Source organism: Chelonoidis abingdonii, chromosome 7 (genome assembly GCF_003597395.2).
Source record: "Chelonoidis abingdonii isolate Lonesome George chromosome 7, CheloAbing_2.0, whole genome shotgun sequence".
Classification (NCBI taxonomy): Eukaryota; Metazoa; Chordata; order Testudines; family Testudinidae; genus Chelonoidis; species Chelonoidis abingdonii.
The window spans coordinates 89,635,338-89,663,048 of record NC_133775.1 but is presented as its reverse complement, the minus strand read 5'-3'; the positions used below and the strand labels follow the sequence as shown (position 1 = coordinate 89,663,048).

Sequence of the window (27,711 nt, the reverse complement as noted above, 5' to 3'; positions counted from 1 at the left end):
GGAACCTAACTTCCCCACCCCTGCTCCCATTTTCATCCATTCTTACGGAGAAATTGGATTCACTTAACATCGTTTCACTTAAAGTCACATTTTTCAGGAACATAACACAATGTTAAGCAGGGAGTTACAGTATTGTCAGGTGCTAGGTGTTCAGTAGCACTGTGCGTACTTGGCACTTGCCTACCTGCTTGTTCCATTGCCACGCTCTAAAGTGTCTTTCTACATCTCCAGCACCCAGTGCACCTCAAAGCATCACAGTGAGCCCCGTCCTCCTGACCTAACAAAATACAGAGGGGCTAACTGCTACTACAGGCAACAGTTACTCCTGCTGCTGCTCCTTGTGCAATGCGACGCTGGTTACTTTTCTGCAACATCCAGGCCAAAGTCTGCCTGTCCCTGTGCAGAGGGGCTGAGGACAGGGAGAAAGAGCTGGGCAGAGAGAAGAGCCTCTTCCACCCCCTCTTCCCAGTAGACATCAATATTAAGACAGACCTAGTGCAGTCTCTTGGGAGCTAGTCTGGGTTCCCATCTGACATATCGGTGCAGCACAGCCCCTAGGAGGCAAGGGCAATGTGGCTGAGGGGATGGCCCTGGCTCATCATCCCTGTGCACCTGCTGGGGTATGACTAGGGATGCATGTTGCAGCTTTGCACAAAGTGACAGCAAGGGCTGCAGCGTAGCAATCTCCTCACCTGTGCAGGCAGAAGGCTGACGTATGGGCTCCTCCCTCTTCCCCTTCATGCTGCAAAGCCAGAATCCTGTCCTACCCTTTGCCTGTGGCTTTCGGGAGGACAGTTCCTCCCTCTTGCATGGGAAAATGCCACCTATTTACTGTCCCCAGACGGGGGCTGGACTAGCTGTTGGAACATACATCTTGCCTTCTTCTCACTAAAAGGAGTTGGTGGTGCTTTGTGGGAGGGACGCCTTATAATTAACCCTGTGTGCTTGTGACACCTATGTAGCTCATCTGTCCCCTCACAGGAGAAATACTGAACAGAAAATACAGAAATAAATAATACAACCGCTATCGGACAAGTGAAAATACCCCTGGATTAGAGCCAAAGTTCCCACCGATGGCCCCAAAGGCCATTTGCTCAGCCCAAGTCTGTAGGGCTACAGGTGGGAAGGGTGTATTCTCTGAGATGAATGAGCACCAGACTGATGACCATACACAACATTTTCCCACCATTGGGGTCAGTTTCAGTATGCCTCCTCTCAGATCAGCTGTGTTCTTGGAGTGCCATCTAGTGGCCACTTCCATAACTTCCATCATGTGCATTCCCAAACAATGGACTTTGGTTCCATCCTAGCTCAGGCTGATAACTGAGTTGCCACTTATACCCACATATACTGCATGTGCTCTACCCACATAGTAAAGCACATGCAGTGAGTCATGTCTGGCAGCGGGTATAAACGGTATAGTGGTGGTGGTGTCTCCTACTTTGCTGTTAATGCTAACTGACCAGGCTGGGATGATGATTTCTTCTGGTTTCCAGGTGACCCAAGAGCAAAGCCTGCAAGTGAGCTCAGCGGAAGGTGTCTCGTCCCAAACAGCTGGTCTTTCTGTCTGAATGTTTGACGTGCGAGGATAACCTGGTTCGGGAACAGGCTGGGACAGAGGACTACGTGTGTGCTGTTTGCTGTTGCTCTGAAGGCACATGGCCGCCCTTCAGCAATGAGGTAAGAAGATAACTTGGTTTGGCTGTTTCCTATGTTGGAGCATGTGGGTCCCATGAGGTGGCTTCTCAGATGACATGTCCTCCTTCACTCAGCCACCTGGCCCGATATGTAGCACACCAGTCCGGGCCCTTGTGCCACAGGGGAGCATTATATATGAGAGCCAGCTTGGCATGAATGGCGCCTTGGAGCTTCTGGTCTCCCAGCTCAGTGGCAGCAGCCAAGGCCAACAGGAAGTAGGCAGCGGCATCGTGTTCATCCTAACCACAAAGGACAAGGGAAAACATGAGGGACTGGTTTGAACTGAAGTGCCTAGTGCTGGAACTGGACCAGGGCCCAGTCCCTGGATCTCTGACTGCATTGACGTGGGCCCCCCCTGTTCTAGCAGCTGAATTCCGGGATAGGCATAGGGATACTCTAGTAGATAGTCCAGCAAGACCATTATATTCAGCACTGCACACACCCTGGAAAGACAGTTCTTACCTTCAGTTTGTGCAGGGTCAGGTTGCCAAGGCGGCAGTAAACCTTGGAATAATACATGGCCTCTTCTGCACATTGCAGCACTGGAGAGCACAGGGCAAGTGTCTTCAGGTAGCAGTCCTCTGCCATCTCATACATCTGCAGAAAATAGTATACCGTAGCCAGGCGGTGAAATGCAACCAGCTCTTGCAACTGATCTCCTGCAAAAAGATATAATGATACTGCAGCCAGCTATAAATCATGCCCATTCCTGGACAACTGAGCATGGAGCCCAAAGACCCTGAGGAATTCTGTGCTTCCCAGTCAGAGGAAGGGTGGATATCTGTGAATGAGGGGATGGGTGAGAATGGACATGAAGATGGTCCAGTGGGGATATGGCCATCAACAGGATCATTGTCACCATCGGCACAGGTTAACAGAGGATTAATGCCTCTGTGTATATAATTCACTGTATACTTCTCTGGGTATGCCAGGACTGCATGGGCTCTTACAACACAGGCTGCAGCTAAGAGCTGTATAATGACATTGACAGAAGCAATTCTTGCCCAGGTAAGCTACTTCCAGGCAGGGTGGTGAGGAGTTCCATTGGGGAAAGAAGAACCAGGGCAGTGAGGCATCACCACATTACAACCACCCTGAATATCCCAGGCTCTGGAAAAACAACGGTCTCCCCCACGATAGTGTGGGAAAGCCAGGCATTCCATGTGCTTAAAGACAACTTCACCCCAAGACAGGAGAAGACCATCCAGAGCCTTCATTAAACCAGGAGCTTACCTTCCTGGCCAATACATTCAGATAAACCTTTCTCTCTTCCCCCCAACCCACTCACTCTGGAAAAGACATGGGGACAGGCAACTTCTTCTGACTCCTGGGGACTGAACCACTCACCTACACTGCCACTGAGCCTGGCTGCCAGCGTGGCAAATTCCAGGGCCCTCTCGTAGCCCTGCAGCCCAACGTGCAGCTCTGCCAGCTTATTCAACAGCCGCAGCTCTGTCCTGGTGGCCTTCAATTTCCTGGCCAAAGGTACAGCCCCTCCCTGGGGAGAGAGGAGAGAATAGCCTACAGCCATCTTGGACAGTTCCAGTTCAAACCCTGCCCTGCACAGAGTAGCCCCAAGGTGCCAGCTAGACAGGAAAGATGGTGCGAGGGTCAGGGCATGAGCCTGGGACTACAGAAAGCCAGGTTCATTTCCCTGCTCTGCCACAGAGACCCGGTGTGACCTGGGCAAGTTGCTACATCTCTCTGCCTCAGCCCTTACGAATAGGAGTTAATAACACTTGCCTACCTCTCAGGGGAAAGCCCTTGCAGACGCTATAGTAGCAGGAGCTGTGTAATAACCATAAATGGTTTGTGCCCTCAGCCCAACATACTTGGCACGTTCTGTCCTTGGCTGTTTGCCCTGCCATGAAGCATCCCTACAGCCCACGCACTTTCCACCACTCGCTGCCCTGCAAGCCTCAGAACTCAGTTCTCCTGGGTACATTGTAATTCTGTGTAAAGACAGCCACAGTTGCTCGGTATATCCTGTGAGCTTCCAGGGAAGCAGCGGCTCAGGCTTCCCAGGAAACCGCGTCCCGTCTCGCAGCTAAGCTCTTACTGAGGCAGCAACTATTGCCAGAGGTGTCTGTGCTTCAGAGCCGGGTTAACTGGTGAATTGTGCCTCTAGCCATGCCCAGCAGGGTGCAATGTTCGTCTTTGCTCTCTCATGCTCGGACACATCCCACCTCCCCACCAACATTTTCCCCTTTCAGCTTCTCTGTTGCCCTTTCTAAATGACTTCACAAAACATGCTGCTTTGCTGGAGATCTCGCTGTGGCCATTTGCACAGTAGGGTCACACTGATGCCAATGCTCTCTGGGGTAGGTACCCTGTAATATTCCATTGCTTGGTGCCTGTTTCGGTTGCCATTGAAAAAGATATCCCCAGCCTCTTCATACAGGTCCATGGCCAAGAACAACTCCCCTGATTTCAGTGCAGTCTGTATGGCTGCCTGGAAGGAGAAGGACTCAGGGTGAGAGCCTGAAAGAGAGAGCCTGTGAGAGCACCACATTCACACTCTGAGTGATTTTTTCACTATAACAATAAGAAGCGTAGGCCCAAGTCTTCAGAGCTGAGAATATGCATAATTTGCATTCTCAGTTGCAGCAGCTATGCATGCAATTAGGAGACCAACCGGTCATTTGCATTTGGATGCACAGTTACTGCTACGCATGCACAGCTAGCTGTGGCAATTGCCTATGTAAGTTACATGCATGCAGTTTTGACATTAGGACCGGAACATAAATTGCCATGCAGCGGTGATGTGCCAGCCTGACATCTCTAGAAACCAAAGACATCTGAATATTATTCATAGGAAGTGGAGCAGTGCAGCCAGTGTCTGGGCAAGCTTTCCCCAGATGCTGCCCTGCCACTGGGCTTCAGCCAGGACTTGGTGGAACCACCCTGAAGGGTCCTGAGGGAATCAAAATCTAGTGAGGGGAAAGAGCATGTGTAGCTACATTGACATCAGTGGGGCACCACCCACTTGCTTCATGAATTTGGCTACAAGGCCCTATTTAGGCCATCTCCCAGCCAGTGCAGGATTGTTCCTTATTGTATGTTTAGTATTATAGACAATCTTCCCTCAGACTGAGAGAGCTGCACAGCTGGGAATTGCTGCCTGACACTCAGCCTATACTTCCCCTTCCTTAATGAGAGGTCACTCTCCACTGCTCATTAAACCCATGGCCTCCCTGCTGAAACCACCAGCCAGGGCGTTAATTATTACCATTGCTGATGGCGCCATTGATCTGCCTGCTGTGAACACTTGACCTCCAGGAAATAGGCTGAGGCTGAGGCCACTCATTCGTTACACATAGGTCAATGAGCAGCCATCTGATACTGACAACTTCTAGCCACTACTGTCTAGGTTTAGATTCATGATGGTGACATAAAGGTGAACATCTCTATCCTCTGTTACTAGCACTAAGCCCCGTGGTAGCCAGTCCCGCCAGTTCAAAGGGTTTCTGATGCTGTGCATCAGGCTGTTGCTTTACTGCACATCCTAGCAGCAGATCACACCATTAGCAACTTTCTGCTCTCCTTAGTCTGGGGCTGATGGAAGGAGCATCCTCGTTAAAGGAGATTGCTTCCCACAATCAATGTTTCCACCAGAGATTATGGGCTGTTTTTCCCCTTTACTATTCAAATGGTAGAATCACAGAAATTAGAGATGGACAGAACCTACTAGATCATGCTGTCCAGTCCACCCCATTGGCATGATAGGGTTATTCCCTATTCTATGTGGTCTAACGCTTTGTCCTGCCTGTTCTTAATCCTAAACAATGGGACTTCACCACTTCCCTTCGGATTTTGCTCTTTAGTCTATATGGCTTTCAATGGGATTTGGGCACCTAACCCGACAATCCCTCTGAAAATCCCAGTTTTTATTCTCACATGCTGAATCCAATGCCTTTCACTCAGGAGGTCACCAAACCCCAGTGGTTGGTGGGAGAGGCTGTGCATGTAACAACTGCTACTCCATACACACTAGTGTGGTCACTTCTCCTTCAGCTGGTGGTTTGCCAGTTAACAGTGAGGTAGGGTGACCAGACAGCAAGTGTGAAAAATCGGGACAGAGGGTGGGGGGTAACAGGTTACTATAGAAGAAAATGCCCCCAATATAGGGACTGTCCCTATACAATAGGGACATCTGGCCACCCTACAGTGAGGGGACCCTCTGCATGGTGTGACAAAGTTCCTCCTCTACCTTGGTGGGTCCTGCGCTTATTGGCGGATTTGTTCACCTCAGTGATCTTCCCTTCTTGTGGAACCCACAGTCTGGATCAGCTTCTCCTGTGTCTGATCAGGAGTTGGAAGGTTTGGGGGGAACCCGGGCCCGCCCTCTACTCCGGGTTCCAGCCCAGGGCCCTGTGGATCGCAGCTGTCTATAGTGCCTCCTGTAACAGCTGCATGACAGCTACAACTCCCTGGGCTACTTCCCCATGGCCTCCTCCAAACACCTTCTTTATCCTCACCACAGGACCTTCCTCCTGGTGTCTGATAACGCTTGTCCTCCTCAATCCTCCAGCAGTACACTCTCTCACTCTCAGCTCCTTGCCTTCTTGCTCCCAGCTCCTCACACATGCTCCTTCTCCTCTGGCTCCTCCCTGCCTGACTGGAGTGAGCTCCTTTTTAAACCCAGGTGCCCTGATTAGCCTGCCTTGATTGGCTGCAGGTGTTCTAATTAAAGTAGCTATCTCTACTGCCTTCTAGAAAGATCTTAATTGGCTCCAGGTGCCTTGATTAACCTGGAGCAACTGCCATTTGGTTACCAGGGTCCTAGGGATTTGTTTAGCCTGGGGCTAACATACCTGTTTCTCAGTACTTTACTGTAGCCATCTGACCTTGTCCCATCACAATGGTTGTGATCATCTTGCCAAAGACACTCCTAGCAAATGGGTGGCTGGATGATTGGTAGCCATGCCTATAGATTAATAGCAAAGAGCTGCCATGACAAACTCTTCCAGCCACCCAAACCCTACCTGGAAGTACATTTCCACCAGCTCATCCTCTTGCAGGAGATAATAGAGCCTCCCAGCCTGCAGCCAGGCCTGAGCCGCTTTGGCTGTCTCCCCTAGGTCGATGAAGATCCTTAAGCTCTGTTTGGTGCAGTCCAGAGACCGTCTCAGGGACCTGTAGGGTTAACAAGTGGTCAGTCATTATGGAGAACTGTAAAACTGCAGCTTGGCAAAACATCCTGCATTCCTTCCCCCTTTGTCACAGCCCCATGTGGACCACCTTCTTTTCGGCCCCCTTGCACTAATCCCAAAGGTTACTCTTGTGCAGAGCAAATCCCTGCTGCATGCAGTGGCATAATCCAACTACATGAGCCGTGAGCACTTATGCACATCAGCCCTGCAGTCAGCAACATTTGGTTCCCCAAACATATCTCTCTCCCATTCACTCCAGCTAATGGGGAACTTCCACTAGCAACAGAGCCTAGGTCCTCTTTCCAGGCCACTAGCGGGCAAACTGACAAGCACTTGAGCATGTCATTTTTCATCCAGCAGGGGGCTGTGGCATGTAGGCATACCAGCACAGTATGGCGGCTCTGCCTCTTTGTCGTCCTTGGGGCTCCCAGATTCCAGCTGTCCTTTTAGTTCAGGGAGGGAACAGTTCACAGGACAGGTGTATGCTTCCCACATTCCTTCCCCCGGAGCTCACTGTGATCTCGCATGGGCAAGTTAATATCCAGATTACTGCATGACCACATGGCTGGCCAATTAAATGTTCCACAGAGATTGGTGCTAACTCAGTGATACTCAACACGTTTGCCTTTAAAAAATGAAATACTACAGTTGTCTGGCAAACTCTACATGCCTCTCTGTCTCCTCTGGCCTCATCTGTTCAAGAGATTCAGAGGTGACTTGATTACAGAGTATAATACCTTCCTGGGGAGAAAACAGTGGGTATTAAAGGGCTCTTTAATTTAGTGGATTAAACAACAAGAACCAATGTCTGGAAGCTGAAATCAGACAAATTCAGATTCGAAATAAGGTGCTGATTTTGAACAGGGAGGAGGATTCACCATTGGAACAAACTACCAAGGGAAGTGGTGGATTCTCCATCACTTGATGTCTTCAAACGAAGACTGAGTGTCTTTCTGGAAACTCTGTTTTAATCAACACCAAGTTATTCGGCTCAATCTAGGGGTAATGGTGAAATTCTCTGGCCTGTGATACACAGGAGGTCAGATGGGCCCTGATCTAATGGTCCTTGACAGCCTTCAAATCTATGCCTCAAGAAACAGAACTTCTACAGAGTCAGCCAAGGAACAAGTATTTGATAAGGGGCTCTTTGATCTAGCAGACCAAGTTTCAGCACAATCTTGACAGATTCTTACTGGAAATAAGGTGTAAATTTTTAACAGCTAAGATCATTAACCATTCGAACAACTTATCAAGGGTTGTGGTGGGTTCTCCATCAATGGCAATTTTTTAAATCAACATTAGATGTTTCTCCTAAGAAATATGCTGTTGTTCATCAGGAATGATTTGTGGGGAGTTCTCTGGCCTGTGTTATACAGGAGGCAAGACTAGCTGATCACAATGGGCTCTTCTGGCCTGGGAATCTATTAATCTGTCTGTGCATCGAGGGGCACTGGAAGCCAGGTATTTCCCCTAGGAGGTGTTTCCCCCTAGAATCTGCACCCTCCATTGATCTGATAGAGCTCTGAGCCTATTGATCTCTGTGGCATGATTCAGGGCCCATCAGATTTTTGCTGAACGGTATTTAGAGTGTCAGAGGCTGAATTCCTACTGTGGTTAGAGACAGCGACTAAGTCCTAAAAAAAGAAGTGCTGGAACACACTTCCAGTACTTCTGGTACTATCACTCAGTAATGGAAGTACTGGAGCACCAAAAGATAAAAAAACGGTGCCAGAACAGCGTTCCGGAGTGTTCAGCACAACTCGAGCCCTGGTTAGGGAACCCCTTTTGGTTGATATTGAGCCAAATTCCTCCCTAGCATGAGTCCACTGGAGTCAGCAGAGTTACAGAAAGGGTGGATCTGACTCAGAGCCAGTTCAGTTGGTTATAACTCACCTATTTGTACTAGGCTTTCTTTACTGCATAAGATGCTCCTATCACAGCCTCTTCAGGAGATGCTTATTAATATTTTCACTCTGTAGCCTGTGTGCCAGGTCAGTGCAAGGCTGCCAGCTCTTACAATCTCAGGCAGTATGCAAGAGATAAGGCACTGTGTGCATTTCCATGTGCTTCAAATATCAGGAACCACTACCTGTTTTAAATCCTATCACATAGTGGTCACCATTAAAATTTCAACATTTGCCAAGTTACCATATGGTTGTATCTGTAATTAAACCATTTCCTCCTTTACATACAATATGAGATAGCAGCAGAGATGGTGTAGTAAAAGCTGGCAAATGTTGCCTTTTCCATGACTTTTGCTGATAGAGTGTGAGGCACAGTAAATGCTATGACACCATATAATTGCTCATTCTTCATGGTCCACTGGAGACCCTACCCTGTACATCTGAGAGGAAGCTGTTGGTCTTAAGCAGAGACTCCCAACCAGCAACCTCTGCAATGGTTATGGCCATGGGACTGACTTACTTGGGTATGCCTAGAGTCTGGTAGAGCCGGCTGAGGGTCTGCAGGACTTTCCCTTCTATTTCTCTGTCCCGGAGCTGCTGTGCCAGGGATACCCAGTGCTCATGGTAGGTAATGCAGGCCCCAAGATTTGGGGATACTTTGCTGTAGAAATGGCAGAGGGACTCAGTGATATGAAGCTGACCTGTATGGTATGGGGAGGGGGTACGATTAAATGGGGTACATTAGAGATCTAAGAAGATGCAGCAGAAAGGCAGGCATGTACCTTCTCTGTATACCCTACTCCCCCAACAAAACCCCTAATTAATATACTCACTCTTCACATTGTGTGACTTCAGGGCAAACACCAGTGCCAGCTCATAACAGAGTTTGCTGTCTTCTATCCTGTGTCTGCTCACCATGGCCTGTGCCAGCCACAGCAGGACCTGCACCAGCTCTATCTCTGCATCTTCCCCACCCTGAAGTTCAAAGTACAGTTGAACAGACTGAAGGAAGTAGCTCTCTGCCAGCTGAGTCACCCTGCACGAGAGAGTCAGGTGTCCAAGGTTGGCCAGGGCAATAGCCTGGTTCCGCCTGTTCCCAGTCTCCTTGGCTTTGTTTAAGGCCCATAGGTAATTCTCTGCTGCCTTCTTCACCTGTCCTTCTTCTTTGAGGGCAATGGCCAAGAGGTTATGAACTGCCCCATCCTGAGTAACACTGTCTGTCTCGCGCAGAGAAGGCAGGAGCCGCAACATGATCTCCGTAGCCTTAGCCGGCTGGCTGGCCAGAACATACATCCACCCCAAAGAGAGGGAAGATTCAAAGGCCTCTTCCTCACTCATCAGCCTGCCAAGGGCTACAGCTCTGGCCGAGTAATAAAGTGCTCCATCTAACATGCCATGCTGGAGGTACATTTTGTACAAGACAGAACACAAGGTCTTCTGCATGGACACAGCTCCACTCTCATGGGAGAAGGTCAATGCATGCCTGAGATATAGGCAAGCAATTGCTGGGATTCTGCTCTTGTCCAGCTGGCTTCCCAAGAGCTTGGAGGTATTTTGGAGGACTAAGCCAGCTCTCCATATGGGTGTCGGTGCCCCCTTTATGCCACTGGGAACAAACAGCCTGGTGGAAGCCAACGTGATGTGCGGCAAGTACTTCTTGTCATAGAGGTAGCTCAGAATAGGGGTGGTGTCCAAGCATGTGGCACTGGAGTCCTGGCTGGAGAAGCAGGTAGAGAGGAACTGAAGGCGCTCCACAAAGGGCAGGACCTCGTCATATTTGCCCAACTGCAGGAAAAGCTTGACAACAAGAAAGCAGGCCCGGGCCTCCAAGGGGGCATTGCCCACGATGATGGCTTCCCTCAGGATGTATTTCACAACCTCCAACTCATTCTCGGAGCTGAAACAGTGTCCAGGCAAGCAGGTCAGCAGGGCCGCTGCTTTCCCCAGCATGGAGGAGAACTTGTGCCTCATCTTCTGCTTCAGGTAGATGGCGGCAAGGTTCACATGCAGGGCAGCCAGTAGGGGCAGGTCATCAAACCCCTTGTCCATGACACTCATGGCTTCTTCAAAATAGACTCGGGCTTGGGAGAACTTTACCCTCTTGATGCACATTCTGCCCAGAAGGAAACAGAGCCTGATGTGAGCCCAGCCTAGGTGAGTCCTCTTGGCACAGTTTCTGGAGGTCTCAAGGTACAAGACCAGTTTGTCCTCATCGGAGAAGCCATAAAAAGTGGAGCGGAGGAAGGAAAAGGAGAGGTCATAGAGGCTTTGGAAAGGGGCCACATAGCATCCTTGGTTAAGGAAGGTCAGTATGGGGTCAAAGACTTCAGAGTCCTCCATGTGCCCAGCGTTCAGGTCAATAAAGAACTTGGGGTCATCGAGGTCATATGGTTCCTGCAGAAGAAATTCTTCCAGGGAAGTGGGAGGTGCTTCGCCTTCTGGGCTAGACTGCTCTGAGTTGCTAGGTGTGGACAGGCCGTCTGCAGCAGCTTCCTCAAAGGTCTTGAACAGCTGGACATCCTTACATCCCTGGAGAGCAGCCTCTGAAAGGGACATATAGACCACAGAGAAATGTTTCCACACATGGATATTCCTCCTCCAAATCCAGTGGAACAGAGTACATCTCCCCATTCACATTTACTCACCAGATGGCCCTCCTGGGAATATGGCTGTGGGTTCGAAACCAGCTACATGGCCAACAGAAATAAAACATGGTCAGTGCTAGCAGCCAGAGGCAAGTGCTGTAACTGCAAAACCTGTCCTGGAAGGGTTCCACTGCCCTCTCTTCAGCATGCTGAATCTTAGCTAAACTATGGTGTTCTGACTCAAGGGAGTGGATTATTTCCATATTCATACTCCACATTCAGCTAGAATTTCAATTCCCTGCCTCACATCTTGAAGGGCTGGGATCAAAGCAAGAACATGGAGAACAGTTCCCAAATGCTGGATGGTAGCAGGGCTTTTTTGATTGGGTATTGGCAACACACAGGAAACGAGAGGGTCTCATCTTTTGTGGCTCAAGATTTTATCAGTGCCATCTCTCACTGACAATGAGGCACTCCAGGGAGCAAATTGCTAGTGGAGGGGGCGGGGGCTAATGTACTTTCTGGGGATCAAGCCTGTCTTCACTCTCATTATGTGTGCAACACCCTCACTCCTAGAGGCTTGCTATTAGGGGACACATATGCTTTGACTTTCACACTCCTTTTCGCATACTCTGGACATGGCAGGTGGTGCATTTAAGGGTAATTGCCTTGTGTGTGCAGAAAAGTGTCCTTTAAAGCATGAAGCTAGAAGGCAAGAGTTCATAATGCTGCAGCTTTCTTGGTCCCATCTGAAGTGCTTTACAGACATTAATGGATTAAACTTCCCAAACCATGGTAGAAGTAGCTAAATATTCTTATCTCCATTTTTCAGGTGGGGGGACTGAGGCTGCAAGGTTAAGTATCTTTCCAAAAGATCACCCACCAAGCACTAGGAATAGAACCTGGGAATCCTAGCTCCCAGCCCTAGCAAGATGTCACTTCTGTTCACTTTAGCCATTTAACCATCTCAGAATCCCACCACAAGCCCAGAAATGCTGGGCTAGAGACCAGAAGGGGCGGCGTCTCTGCTCACACACATTGTTTCTCATTTGACAAGAAAATCCTTTGAATCTTTTTGCCTCTCAACATTTAGTCCTTTTGAAAGGGCTTCACTAATTCGTCCAATCCTGGCAGGCTGGGCCCATCTCCTGAAGGAGCTGCCTCAAACCATGAGAAGGTCATTTACTGTGGGCTATGGTGCAGCATTAGCGCCTACATGCAGGTTACCCAAGGCCGGGACCAGTTAAGTGCAGCAGCCTCTACTGGGGAGTTACAGTTTAGGGTTAGGATGACCCTGCCTGAACCAGTCCTGGAATCAGATGAGGGAAGCACTCTCCCAAGTTACAGGTTGTGTTAGCAAGGCCCAGCTCTCATAGGTCCTGAAGCAGGTAGGTCTGGATGGAGATCTCCCTATAACCCCTAGGATTTGACCAAGACATGGACCCTCCTGCATGCACTTAGCACCTCATTTCCCCCTTGAAGGTCTGAATGTGGGTATAAGACAGGGAGCTTGCTAGAGACTGCCAGATTGGCCCCCGTGTAAGGAGAGACAGGGCTGCAGCACCAAGGAGGCATCTGGGGGCACTCACCAAGCCTGTACACAGAGGTGATGTCTGTGCGGGCCAGGTCCTCGAGGAGGCTGGCGTAATGCTGCTCGCTGCCATTGCCAGGGAGGAGGAGAAGGGAGGATTTCTCTTCTTCACTTAGAAACACTGAACATTTTCCCCTGTGTTTGGGTCACAAACCAGTGGGAATCAGCCAGGGCAGGTCTTCCATGCCACCTGCTCCTTATCCCCCCACCCCCCACCACAGCCTCTACCACGGGGCAGAGATAGGGCTCCCAACCCCTCCACCACCATCAGAGCTCTGTCATGGCTGGATTCAGGAGACCTGCTCCCCTCTCCCATCAGAGCGCTGCCATGGGAACACAATGTGGCTCTCAGCCTTACTTTCCTCCCACACTCTGCATCCCATCCCTAGGCAAATCCTGCCAGTGGAGCTGTGTCCTGGAGCTGAGGCAGGGCTGCTAAGCCCACCTCCAGCAGTGCTCCACCACAAACTGGTGGCAGGGAGCCTTGGTCCTGAGCAGTATCCAGGAGAGGAGGCCAGGCTCTGAATAACCACACCTTATTGCACCATGTCCCAGGTGAAGGCCAGGCTCCCTAAGCAGCTGGAATGGAGGTAGGGAATGCCAGTCTGGCTATGCAGCAGGACTGGGCTCACAGAAGGAGATAGGCTCCCTCTGCCCTGCCCACATCCAGGAGTGCTGTGCTGGGGTGCATAGGCAGACTCCTCCCCACTCCCAACACACATCCAGGGTGAGGTGCAAAAAGCCTTATAGAGAAAAGGAAGCTCCACTGTAAGAATGCTTTCACCAGCCAGGAGAGAGAGCAGGAGCAAAGAGAAAGATCTGGTTTTTAAGAGGAGCATGGCCCTTTACAGAGGAAGGAAAATCTGCCCAAAGTGAGACAAGAACCTTTGCAGAATATAAGCAATCAGGAAGCCTGGAGCGTACGCCTACACTAGAGGTGTAATTTCCAGCTCAGGTAGAGGTCCGTGCACTCACTTTGACTGAGCTTGCGTGCTAGAAACTATAGTGGAGGCATGGCGGGAGGGGCTAGCCACCAGCGAAGGTATCTGGGATCTCAGACAGGACAACAATGGCATCCCTTGGCTGCACGACTAAACATAGCTGCAGAAGCCCAAGGCTTTGTTTGTGCAATTTTCCTGTCTCATGTACAGGGCAACTAGGGGTATGAGGCACAGGCGTCATACCTAATCAGGCCAATGGGGCTGCATGTGGAGGACAAATTCTCTGCCCGAGGCTTGCAGTTTAGGAGGGCAACACCTCCCCCTGCCCTCTACCGAATCTACACCCATGGTATGAGGCACTCCATTTAGCACTTTTATGTGTGTTTTTAATAGGGCTTTTATTATTTGCCTCTGGGAGCCACTTCTGGAGAAGAAAAAAACATGCAGTCTGATTTCCTCACAGGGCTTCCACCAACGAGGCAAAGAAAGCCACAAGGAGACAACATCTTGCGTTATCCCACCCCCAGAAATGGCTGCCTGAGGCATTGGAAAGCCTGTGAAAAACAGACCCAAATGCTAATTCTGTGAGCCTGCAGCCCCTGTAGCAGTATCTCTAGTTGGAGCCTACATCCCACAGAGCCCACTGCCAAGGGCTGTACCGAGTAAGGGGGTTGCTGCCTGCCTCATCTGGTGGCTCTTGCCTTTTCCTTTCGATGGTGTTGGAGCGGGTGTTTAATGTCACTCAGCATGGAGCTGTGACAAAGTGGCTACATTCTCCTGCAGGTGGCACAGGAAGGAGGCCGGAGAAAAGAACTCTCTTGAGCACTGTCTTCTACCTCCTTCGGGCTCATTGTGTATCGCCATAAGAGGAACCTGCAACCTCTTTGACAAAGCTACGTGGCCAATAAACATTTACAACTGATATTAAAAGGGAGGAAAGGAGCCAATTGTTGTGTGACACTGAGATGGGGAGGAGGAGCAGCACAAACCTATAAAACAAACCGGAGCCTAGAATAGTACATGTTCTTAGCAGGCACGAAGAGCCAGTCTGAGAACTACCTGAGACAAGGGAAAAGTGACAGCTGACATACCTTGCCACATTTCAAGTGGCTAATGTGGGATGCAGCACCACTCAGGTTTGACCTGTCTGCCCCTCTGGAGGTGAAAGGGCAGCTGGGCGGTGCTGTGACCCCATGCATCAGGCTGCAACACCACTCAGTTTGGGGTCCTCTCAAACAGGGTTACCACATCCCTTTCCCTCCCCACCCAGAGTGGTCCTTAATGAGGAAATGTTCCCTTAAACTGGGACCAGGGGCTTGAGGGGGCTTAAAGCAGGACAGTCCCATGAAACCCAGGACTGTGAGTAGGTCTGAGCTAAGTCTGTTCTAAGTAGAGACTCCTTCAGTCCATTTATTGTTTGGAGAGAGAACCTCTTTTCTGAGCATACCTGGGATGGAATCTAGATGTGGCCCCTGCAAGAAAACTGGGATTTCTGCACATACCTGGAATGGCTCTAAGTCAGCCCTGCCCTCCCTCCTTCCCCAGGAGTTTGTCTGGAATGTAGCAACATACTTACAGAGGTTCACAAGTCTCTGCCGCTATGTGTTTGCTCTGGACAAAGCCAATGGTCCCACTGCTTGTGGATTTCCCCACAAACCACTGCAGTCCTGGCATAAGAAAACCAACAACGTCTATGCTGTCTCCCTTGGAGAAACTCAGTTCATCCCATCCTCTCCCTCTGTGATCCTCTGTGGCCGTGCAATGTCCCTTGCCTGAGAAACAAAGGGAAACAATTTGATTTCAGTGGGTTGGCCCAATTGCTAAGCATATTTGGACCTTCCCTCATTGGAAGTGGGGTGGCCAATAAGAGATCTTGCTTATGCAGTAGATGAAAACAGGATCCTGTTGTTCCTGATTGATTTGCTCCTCTTTGTGATTTCTACGAAGATGCTTGTGATATCAGGAAGAGGGAGGATTAAGCAATAAAAGCAGATCAGACACCTGATGGACAAAGACCAAAATCCTTGCAAATAACCCCAATAATGAAGATTGGTGGGGGAAATTAAATGCATGGTGTTTGCATCACCCTGCTCACAGCAGAACTGACGCTGCATAGAACAGAGTTTGCCAGAGTTGTCTGTGAATGTTTCATGGTCTGACTTGCAGGTAGGCATGTACTTGCACCCAGTAATGTGTCTAATTTGTATATGCAGTTACCATACCCAAGAGGAGGTAAATGCCCAGAACTGACTGTGTGCAAACGCGCTCACTCAGTTGCTGTATGGTGTTGCAGGGATTGCAGGCACAAGTTTGGTGTGCTATGGCGTGTGCATTTCTGTGTGTCTAATTGTTTAAAATTCAGGCCCTACAGGACCAAAAGAAACAGAGACACTAGAGAGAAAAGAGAATAAAAGAAAGGTGGAAAAGGGGGGAAAGAATATAAGAGAATGCTGCAGGCTGTTGGCAGCTCTTTGTGCTCTAGGCTGTTAAGGTCAGCCTTTCAAAGCACATACTGTCTCAAGGCCCCATGCAGAATACCGGAGAACCTGAAGATGCTGCTTTTCTCTCCTCCATTGCTTCTTGTAACTCAAGTGTCACTCCTGGAGCAAGAGAGATGTGCCTTGTGATCTGTGGGAGAGGCCCTTCCATAGCTGAACCCAGCGTTGTAAGGGCCATGGTGGCCTCATGTTGGGAAGACTGCATTATTAAAAAGGTGTACACACCAATTGGCTGAGAGGTTGACCCGCTGATCTCCTTGGAGATGACGCAGCTCATTGGGTTGTTCTTCAGAAACCACCTAAACAGAGGAAACCCTGGGTAAACACATCAATTCTCTCTGAGAATGGTTCACTTGATAAATGTTAGTGTTCATAGGCCACCAGCCATATTGTCAAGGAGAAGGTCAGATGGGTACCAAAAGTGCTCTGGGACCCTTAGGTAGCAGGAGCTCACATGGCACATGTCCAGTGCTGCCAATCCACTAACCCTGGGCATGCCATATTGCTAGGGGGTAGTATGTAAGAAGCGCAGGTACAGGCATCTGAGTGACCCTTGTGTAGCTCCTAAAATGCCACCCACTTAAAAGCATGATGAATTTCACAGGCTGTGGAGTGGAGTTTCATTGAGCAAGTACAATGGTTGCTGAGAGTGATGCCCATGTCACGACGGCTTAGCCAGGTATCTGTCATGAGGGACCATAATATTAACAGTAATTCCTCAACAGCCAGCCACTGGGGCAGCCTTCAACTTCAGCCAACTTTCCGTAAACCTTGGGCTGTGCTTTTCCTCCCAGTTATACCAGCTTAAATCAAGAGTAAGTCCACTGAAGTCAAAGGACCAACATCAGTATAAAAGCAGAGTGAGATCAGAATTAAACCCTTGATCTTACAAATGTGCTGAAATTCTAGACCACTACTGTTTAGGCATAAAGGGCTGCCCCATCACACTCAGCGATGAGTACTCCCGTACCCTGGATTTGATGCTGCCCTGGCAATAGGGACCTTGAATGTGCCATGATCAGGAACAAACGTTGGGTGGGCAGCACAGCCCTTTGGGTAGAACATCACAGCCAGTGTACTTACTGGTAAAATGGGTGGGACAATGGCTGTATGGCTGCCACAGCCACCAGGCCTCGTTGACCTGTCGATAAGGACATCCCTTCCCATTTCGATTCTTTCCCAATGTCCTTCACGTGGACTAGCTCGTTCTCAATGAGCTTTAAGCTTTCCTCTCCCCCCTCCATGGGTTGAAGAACATTGAGTACTGCTCTGGAAAAGAAGTGACCTGCAAACAGAAGCACAGAAGCAATTAGCAGTGTCCCTTATATATCTGGAACCCAGAATGGCACTGCACCCTCTAAACCACAATCCTGCTGGGATGCGTGTCCCCAGATGGGCAGTTGCTTCTCACCTTCCTGTAGTAGCAGACCCAGGTACATGGTGGCCAGTTGATCTTCATCTACAGTAATTCTGATCTCAGTGTCTTCCACCAAAGAACAGTTCAGCCAGTACCCGTGGTCGAAGAGAAGATGCTCCAAACAGCAAGCCACGTAGCCTTATAAACCAAAGAAAGAACATAGTCTAAACACTCCTTTTCCATATACTCCTAGTTTGTAAAAGGACAAAGTCCTGTTTCTGCCATCCATCAGAGCTGCTGTTTGCAATCAGTGTGGCAACAGCCTCTTTGGTGATGATATTGTCCATCCTTATCAGTGATTCCCAGTTCCATTGTATGCAATGAAGGGGTTAGCAGATATGGACTCAGTGTTTCTTGCACTTAGCTGGACAGTGGCTTCATAAATCTGTAGCTGGGTACCAGGCTATATATTTCTCCTGCACCATCCTTGTTCATTAAACTTTCCACCCTGTTAGCCAATGGCATCCCTGGCATGGCTTAATGCCTACTCACAGGCTTTCCGTGGGGCAGTTGAGGATCTGATACAACCTCCACAGTTACTGACTACCCCCTCTCCCTGCTTGGTGCTCTACCTAAAGCCAAATATGTAGAAAACTTCCAGATTTCTTCTATGGTCTTGAAGGTGAGGAGGAATTGATCCTTCTGGGCCTGGATACAGACCAGCCTGGCTGACAGCTCCTACAGAGAGAAGATAGAGTGAGAAGGCCCTGGGGTTCAGCTGGAATTTCTGCCCTAGTAGCCATGCTATGAGGGAAAGACAAAAGGGGTGACCATGGTACATTTCATGTTTACTAATAACAGAAGGGCCTAGAACTGTGGTAGAGAATCAGGATTTTGATGTGCTCCAACCTGGAGCTCTGGGACTCTGACTTCATGGCCAGGGTTACAGGCAGGGCTTTGCTGCCTGCTGGAGGCTGTGCCAGTTGGGTCCTTCCAAAAGGAAGGACTGAATCTCTTCAGTTTTTCCCTCCTTATCATCACTGATGCTTTTCGATGCAGCAGAATGAGTGGGAGGGAATTAACTCTCTTCCCACAAAATCCTTTCCTAACCTTATTGCACATACCAGTGCACTTCTGCTTCTGAAATGCTGATATCTGTAGTGTTCAATGGAGGTGGAGGAGCAATGTTTAATCTAGACAGAGGTACCTCTCAAACTACTGCTCAGCTGGATTTAAGGGGTGTAAGAAATCCTTCCCTCCTGTGACTTGATCCAAGGGACCGTCTGATTCTGAGAGCTGTAGATCTGCCTCTAGAGGTAAAGAAACTTTCCCTTGTCACCAGCAATTGTACTCACTTCTTTGTCCTCACCTCCAGCCTCTGAGCAGCTGAGACCACCAAAGAGATATTGGCAAAGAGCATGGTGGTACTACTATGGGACTTGAAGAACTGAGGCAGAAGGCTAGTTCAGGTCAAGGAACATTAATACATAACATCTTCTTAAATTTAGTCTTACAACATCCTGACATCATCTGTGAACCTCGGCTGACACAAAATGAAAGGGAATTGCGCTATCTCTAAAGTGGTTATCATCCGTCTATCTGCATAGGCTTAACGTTCAGTGGGGTTTTGGCCTCCAATTCCCTCAGACACCTTTGGAAACCTCACAACTCTTTGGCTGCCTCTAGCACCCACCACTCTCCTATCACCATGTGTTTCCCAGCCAGTCAAGGCACATGTGAGCAGTTCCTCTTTCACTATCTCTTGCTCTTGCATGCACACACCTGGGAATCTCACCTTGAAAAGATCAGAGACATCCTTGTCATCATTTTCCAGGGCCCACAGCTTCTTCCTTGCTGCCTCCTGCAGCTGGGAGTTGACACACCGAGAAGTGCGACTCTCAACAGAGAACGCGAGCGCAATCTCTAAAATGAAACACGGTTGATTAAAGAAGAGCAACTGTTATATATAAAAAAATAAAAGACAATAACCCAAGCACCAGCACCCCACCTGGCCATGTTGGGCACTGACCTCACCCTTAGACTGAACATTAGCCTAGTGGGGTTGGGTTAGATGACAAGCCAGATGAGTTTGGAAGCCTCATCCTCATGGACTGTCATCCACATGCAGAACCATCACATGACTGTGTGTTACACAGTCTGACTGGCTGACTCTGCAGAGCAGGAGTGGCTCCAGGCACCAGCACAGCAAGTGAGTGCCTGGGGCAGCAAGCCATGGAGGGCGGCCTGCTGGTTGCCGTGAGGGTGGCAGTTAGACAGTTCGGCGGCAGGTACGCTGAAGGCGCGGGACTGGCAGACCTCCCGCAGGCATGCTGCCGAATCCATGTTACCGGCAGACCTCTCGCAGGCGTGCTGCTGAAAGCCACCTGACTGCCGTGCTTGGGGCAGCAAAATACATAGAGCCTCCCCTGCTGCAGAGGACAGGTTCCAGGACTGAAACCTCAGGGCACTGCAGCTCAGGATGGAGATGCATTGGCTTAGCTGTGTGGAATAGCAAGAGGTGCAGTTACAGAGCTGTGGACTCTACACTGGGCTTGCTGGCCAAGCTGTGTGGGAGAAGCTTACACAACGTCTGCCTGCACTGGCATTGCTCCATCTGCTGCTCTTTCACTTTTATGAACTTCCCTTAACCCTAACGGGGATTGCCTACAGCCTATAAGGGTGATTACGCACTGTAAAGAAAGAGGAAGGTATTAAGGTATGGGACATAAAGACATCTGACCAGCCTAGCTGTGTCCTACTATGACACCTGGCAGTAAAGCTGCCTGGCACAGAGTTTGCTCTCCCATCCCCCACCCATGCTTCGGACCCTCAATTTGCTACATTACTTAAATAACACAGGTCAGACCAGTGCTCACCCCAAGTAGTTTCTCTGGATGCTAATATTAAAGAGGAGAAACTGGTGGGCTGGGAAGATCCATTTGGGGGTGAGTCAGTCTATGCAACATACTATCATTAGAAACACTGACCCTAGACAAGACAATGTCTTACCAGTTGGAAATCCTTCCCCTACAGCCAATGACACGGACTCGGTCTCCAGAGGGCTCTCTGCTACCTGTGCAGGCTGATCGCCTGGATCCAGCTCCCTGGGGTTACCTAACAAGATATCACGGAGACAGAAGGGGCGGTTGCCAGTTTTCACAGAGGAGATACAGTAAATTCTGCCTTATAAAACGCTCTTAAAACAAATTTAGTGGGTTACACACTGTCTCTTCTATCACCCTGACTCACGAATGAAAGAGAGAGAAAGATTAGTGGGATTATTGTGTTCTTAACGACCCTCACCATGGGACACCCCTTAATGACTGTCTGGTTTTGCCACAGTACAGGAGTAGCACTGAGCTGTGGTGCTTTTCCCTTCTTGCTTTCAAGACAGACCCTTAGCATGCTGATCTGGGCAGTAACATGACTCTGTAAAAGTCACATCTTGGGGGATCCTGTAGTTATTACTTTTCTTCAATGCAGGAGGCTCAGTAATTTGCATAATTCCTTTTACGTCATCTTGCCAGTCAAAATGAGATTTTCCTAACTGCTGGCTCAGGCCGGCATCTGAAAATCAAGCCTCATTCTTTCTGCTTCACACATCATCAGCCATTGCCATAAAGATTCTGGAATTGGAACTTTATCCGGCAATTACATTAATGATGCCTGAAGTGCATTAAAATCCAGCTTGTTCTTCCACAGCTGCATTGGCTCTGCAGGGATAACGGGATTAAAACCCAGTTTTTGTCAGTAAACCGATATGACTTGTAAGATGTCTGTGCACCAAGAGATGAGAGACTGTAACAATGCAGCTGCTTTTGTAAGTCACTTTTCTGACTGGAATTGTTCTCTAATGTTCTTATTTAGTCAGCTTTGCCAGTTTGTAAAATAAACTGCCATTTGCACATGGAATTATAAACTATATTTATAGTTAGCAGTAGAAATGGCAGCCCCTGGCTGCTCATTTAGTGACCTTTGCTTACACACAGAAGCCCCTTTCTAAATGTTTATATTTCACTTTACATCTGAGGAACACAAAGCACTTCACAAAGGAGTGTAAGTAGCAATATCCCCACTCCCCAGATGGGGAAACTGAGGCACGGATGAAGTGACTTGCCCAATGCCAGGAAATGAGTCAGTGGCAGAGCCTGAAATAGACTCTAAGTCTCCTGACTCCTATGTAATGCCCTATCTGCTAGACCACACTGTCTCAAAGACTAAGGCTTGACTAGGGTTCATTTCACAAGTCCCTCCCCCATGTCACTTTTTCTTTCCTTTCTCCACACTTAATGCTCTTACTGCTGCTATAACAAGGACAGCCTTATCTCCAACCCAGTGTGGCCAGCAGCCCTGCAGAAGGCTGATTTGTACCAATATTGCAGTGTCCATCTCACTGTGACCCAGTGGGATGTTCCCCCTTTCCAGTGTTCAGGTACCTGATGCCATGGTCTCCTCCAGGAAACATTTTTCTTGAGGCTCAGCTGTGTAGTTCTGCAGACTGGACCAAGTTGGCAGAAGAACGGCTGAGGTGGGAGAACAGGAATCCGGCTCTTCACCTGAAGAACACATGGTGCAGACAGAGCAGATCAGACACAGAGTAGGGTATTCTTGACCATGGGACCCAGCTGGAATGGTACATCAACAAAAATGAAGGGGAGGGCTTCCAGAGTGTTGACCCTACTCACACTGCTGCTGCCAAACAGCCCTGGCAGGACATCGCTGGGGACATTTGTCTCAGAGAGGCTCAGCAGCGGAGCGTGGATGACTGGGGGACAGGCTTGCCTCACCAGTGTTCATTTTTGTTCCTGCTGCCTCAGAAAGGGAACTAGGAGCGCTTTGGTACATGAATTGAAACTGGTTGTTGGGTTTCGTGGCAATTCCCAACAGTGACTCATTCACTCCCCCTCCGCTGAGATGATGTTTTGTAACATCTAATAGCAGGTCTCCTGAGCGAATCCCAATCCCGGGCTGAACGCCTTCTCCAGCAACAGGTGCAGGAGAACAATGGGCCAGGTTTGTAACTCAGCTACCACAGTGCAAGTTCACAGGGATTCTGCTGCTGTGGACTCACTCCAGATTTATGCCAGAGTAGCTGACATCAGGATCTGGTCCCCCTCTCTTTCCCAGAGAGAAAGACCCCAGTGAATCAGAGAAGTTACAGCCCAGGGGGAAACCATCCCTATTAGATCATCCAGCCAGTCTTCAGGCCACCTCAGGACTCTTCTCTACAGTACATTCTCTAGAATGTTAGCTCTGCCAGATCAGGTCAGCAGGCCTGACAGCACCAAGACAAAGGGGCCTGCCATGTGCATTCAGACCTAAAAAGGCAAACGCCAGCAGGTGATGCTGCCTGCAAGCCCTACTATTGCTGTAGGTCAGGAGGCAGAAGTGGAGATAGAGGGTTGCTTAAGGTTTCCCAGGGAAACCTGGAAGAAAGTTCCGCACAAGCAAACTGAATGACTTGTTCCTTCCCCTCCCTGATGACACAGCTGGTTTCTGCAGAATGCCCTCACTGCATGTCAAAGGCAAAGGGCAGCAGCAAGCCAGTGGTAAGGGAAAGAGAGGGAAAGAAAGAGAAGAGCAGCTATATCTGTGCGTAGGGGAGCAGTCTGACAGAGCCAGACCTGAACTTCCCGGCAAGTCTAGCAGAGCTGGGAGATATAAGGCTAAAGGACCCACAGCTCAGCATTGTACAGAAGCTAGGAGAATGCAGGGGGCTGATATCCTTACAGACAGCTTACCTGTGCACCATAATGAAAGATCCCTTTGCAAAGGGGCACCAAAGCAGCAGCCCATATGTCCACCATCCCACCCAGGCCCGAGGCCGGCAGGTCGTCCCTTCTCACGGCCTTGGGGTGAGTCCGGTGCTACCCAGCCCTGCAATGGCGCTCCATCCCCACTGGCACTGAGACTGGGACTCTCAGTGCACAATGCATCTTTTGATGGCTGCTGGGCATCTGCGAGGCGGGGGCTGGGGCTGGGCCGTCTTCCAGGCCGGTGCGGCTGCGGCTGCCCAGTGTCAGCTCTGTGATTCCAGTGGGTTCGTTTCTCTCTCTGTCTTTTCAGATCATATCTTGAATGCCACGCAGTACATTCCTGGCATTCCAGGCTTCAGCAAGTCATGGAGGAAATCCACATGTAGGCTTTGGTTGGAGTTCTCCTGGAAGCGATCTGGACCCCACTCTTCTGCTGTCCTGCCTCATCTTAGACACATACCCTCTCTGCATTGACACTGAATCCCCCTCCATCTCTGCCCGCAAAAGCCAACCCTGCATCTGATTCTTTCACAAGCACCTTTCACCTGCAGTAATAATATTGCTGTGGCTTCTCTAGCACCCTCCATCTGGGGATCACTTTGCAACCTTTGATGAGTTAAGCCTCACAACCACTGTGTGGATTAGGAAAGTATTATTCTCCCAATTCCACAGATGGGGAAACTGAGGCCCAAAGAGGGAAATGACTCTCTCAAGATCATACAGAGTTCATGGCAGAGTCAGAGTTCATGGCAGAGCCAGGCCTATCTTTGAGATGCACTATAAATGCAAATACAACTTAATTGCTCAGGGAGAGGTTTTAAACTCATGGCTCAGGTCACTGAAGAGCAACACATTGGCCTGAAAGATTCTTTCCCACCCCCAGACTCAGAGTGCCAGGTGTCACTGCAAGCTCCATGGCGTTCCCCCCAATAGGTAGGCACATTCAGGGTGGCAGATGCCAGCAGAATCTCTATAGCAAGGGTGCAATTTAGCCTCAGCCTATCGGACAACCTCCAAAAGTGCCCACAGGATGGAAGGATGGCATGGACAGTCCTCTTGTTAGGGATAGCGGGGTTAAACCAGGAACTGAATGGTCATAAACCTACCCAGGATAACTTGCTTTTGTTTTCATCTGGAGCATCATCGGCTGAGGACATGACTAGTCTAAATTAGCAGTGCTGTGCCTATCCAAAGTAACTGTGTATATCACACCCTTCCTGCTGTGTTGGAGTAGGGCATGGCCCAAGGGAACAATGGGCCGAAGAGAGAATTAATGGGACAAGTGCTGATTTAGTAAGTGTTTCCTCAACTTAGAACACTACTAAGCCAGGCCAGCCAGTGGCTTGTATTTCTCCCCAAGAAGCAGCAGCATGACATCGTGATGGACAGCACCTAGCACAGTGCAGTCTGCCCGGGCCATGACTGCGCCTCCTAGGGACGACAATAATATAAATAATACTAATGACTGGGACAGAAGAAGGCAGTGTGGCTCAGCCTGCTCCATTTAAGCATGCCTGGCAGTGTCTGTATCCTACAGGGAATTGTTCCTTGGCCAAATTGGTACTGCCGCCTTGGGTACCAGTACATTTAGCCCAGTTATCCCCCAGCGCAGAGTACTCCTAACTAGAGCTGGTCCAACCAATTCCTGTGAAACATTGTAGCCATCGGAATTTGCTGATTCAGCAAAACTGAATCGTCTTTGTGGAGACAGTTTGATTTTGACAAAGTTCGGATGGGCCCCTGAGCATCTTGCCAGCTCACCCACCCAGCTCCATGGCAGCCCATCTGAAGAGCTGCTGGAGCCTCCAGGCTTTCAGGGACAGCCCGCCAGTCAATCTGCCCGAGAGTCAGAGACTCCAGTACACCAGGGCAGGCCACTATCAAGATCTACTCAAAGCCAGGGACCCCAGGGCTTCCAAGGTCAGTGGCTCCGAGGGGAGCCAGAGTTCCAGGCCCTTTGGGGTAGAATTTCAATGTTTTCATTCCTATTCAGAACAAAACCCAAATTTTGAACTATCAAAATCCCCTGCCACATGCAATTCTCTTCCTCTGCCCAGTTCTACTCCTGTCTTCCACCAGTGCCTGGACTCTGCTGAGCTTCGGTTTAGCCCTCCCTGCCCCGGACCCCACTCTCACCAACATCTTGTTGTGATTCGCCTTCTTTGCAACCCTCCAGACATGCTGCAACTTCCTTTTCCTGGCCTTGTTTGTACAGGACAAACAAGCCCCGTTTTCCTGGTCTCTTTGCAAAGCTGTGCAGCTGAGGGGAGCAGACAGAAAGTGGGCTGGAAAGCAACCATGCCGGATTCCCTAGTATTGCCCCACTGGTCCCTCCAGACCAAAGGAGCATGTTCCTGGCTGTAACATAACAGATGCTGGAAATGGGCTCAAGTCACAAAGTTTAGCTCCAGATTTTGAAAACTCCAAAGTTAGGGGGTATTTGACCTCCCAGTATAAAGATCCAGGAGACAGTGCAGTGGTGAAATTCAGATTCAGGTGTGGATTTCAATTGTTACTGCGAAAGCGGGGGGTTAGGGGCTGGGGGGAGAGGGGTAATCCACATACATCCCTACCAGACAGGTGCTGCTGTTCTGGGAACAAATTTTCCAAAGAACGTGGCACCCCAGCAGAGCACTTCCCCCGTTTCCTACTTCTCCAGCCGCGCACTGAGCTCTGGGTGCTGAGCACTTGGAAATCTGGCCCCAAGCTCAGTTAAAAAGCCTTGTCCTAGTGACTACGCAAACAGTTTCACATGCAGCCCCTGGCTTTGGGCACCAATGGTTTGAGGAGAAGCCTCACCTGGTTTAGGTGAACAGCCAGCCCTGTGAAAGGCGCGAGCGGTCTCCACTCCCAACTCCTCATGGGAGAGGGGTCCCTATCTGAACCCTCCAGCACAACAGGCACTAGCTGGCCCCTGCTTGGTGGTCTCTGGAAGGAAGCCAAGTTCTGAGTGAATCACAGAGACTCACCTCCAAGCCTTCCCTCAGGGCTATCCTCCAAGTCAGCGTCAGTGGGGCACACTAAGCCATGGGGTCGGGACCTTGCCCTGCAATTGCCAGTTGCCCAGGCTTTGCCGGTACTGTGGTAATAACACAGCAGGCTTCGTTCTCCAAGGCTATTACAATAGCACCTTTCACCAACACTAAATTTACTTCAGGAAAACCTGAAAGGCTGCCAGCTCTGTTCTGTGTTTCTCTGCTCATTAGACCTCTGAACTCTGAGTCCCCTAGGAAGCCAAACTAGTCTATTTGCTCCGGCTCCTAGGCCGTGTCCATCACCAAGGTATCTGAGCACCTAACTCAGTTGGGACTGAAAATCCCAGCTCCATTTCCCCACCACCTCCGCTGGGCAGCATGTGGCTGCGTACCATTCACAGGGCTGATTGAAATGCCTGCAAACCCTGCCTCCCAGCTATGTTTACTCAGCTGAGAAATCTCACAGGTAGGCAAGAGGCATTGCAGCGGGACAGGCAGATTGCCACAGAAGGCAAACACAACTGCCCAGCAGAGCAAGCGGCTATACTGACCTGATTCTTCATTGGCACAAGGTCGCACTGCTCCCCAGCATTCTCCCTAGGTGTCTCTGCAGGTTAGACCCTTCAGAAAGTGCCCCAGAGGGACTGTGTGGGCACTGTTGTGCCTGAGGATAGCAGCACTGCTGTGTGTGTTTACAAGCCAGGCAAGCAGGCACAACACAGCCACTCCCTCGCACAAGGAAAAGAATTTCTTGTGAGAGCAGCTTATCATCCAGGGGACCTCTGTTTCCCAGCAGTGCAGCTTAATGCTGAGGTCAATGAGTTACCCAGGAGCTGTGCTGTAAACAACTCAGCGCTTTCAGATTCCTGGCTCACAGAAGGGAAGCACCAAAGCTACCTCGGAGCTTGGTTTCCAGCGAGTAAATCCACAAGGGGCTGGGAAAACAGGTTGGCATTGTTTTGAGCCAGATTAGCATTGGTCCAGGCTAGACCAGCAGCCTATCCATCTTGTTCTTGAGCTGTTGTTTTGACTAAACAAGCTATTCCGGCCTGGCTACCTGCCCTGCTCTCCTGCCTCCAACTCCCCTCTGTGCCCTTGAGGTTTAGACGTTTTAATGCTGGTTAAACATCAGCTCCGAGTGGAAAAGCTCTGCTCTGTCATCAGGCCCTAGAGCAGGCAGCAACAAGGGTGAGGAAACAGAGACAACCCCATGCAAGATGGCTTGGACTGGAGGGGGATGAGGAGAGACTCAG

The 27,711-nt window shown here is 49.8% G+C and overlaps 1 protein-coding gene across 3 annotated transcripts; it reads right to left on the bottom strand.

The window, feature by feature from the left end:
* On the bottom strand, positions 1-27,358 carry SH3TC2 (SH3 domain and tetratricopeptide repeats 2). Of its 3 annotated transcripts, XM_032794432.2 has the most exons (18): positions 27,010-27,358; positions 22,164-22,283; positions 20,737-20,841; positions 19,523-19,650; positions 18,360-18,465; positions 17,782-17,925; positions 17,454-17,655; positions 16,596-16,669; positions 15,449-15,644; positions 12,930-13,066; positions 11,401-11,442; positions 9,589-11,298; positions 9,276-9,456; positions 6,684-6,834; positions 4,028-4,150; positions 3,046-3,196; positions 2,161-2,357; positions 1-1,937 (listed from the first exon to the last, which is right to left on the bottom strand). In XM_032794432.2, exons 2-18 carry the CDS (start codon positions 22,171-22,173, stop codon positions 1,746-1,748), a joined length of 3,849 nt encoding a protein of 1,282 aa, XP_032650323.1. In that variant the 5' UTR covers positions 22,174-22,283; positions 27,010-27,358; the 3' UTR covers positions 1-1,745. The 3 variants fall into 3 exon arrangements, with proteins under 3 accessions (XP_032650323.1, XP_074924202.1, XP_074924203.1); XM_075068101.1 differs by lacking the exon at positions 1-1,937 and having other exon boundaries at positions 2,221-2,295; XM_075068102.1 differs by lacking the exons at positions 1-1,937; positions 2,161-2,357; positions 3,046-3,196; positions 4,028-4,150 and having other exon boundaries at positions 6,763-8,214.
* Positions 27,359-27,711: the final 353 nt, after the last annotated feature.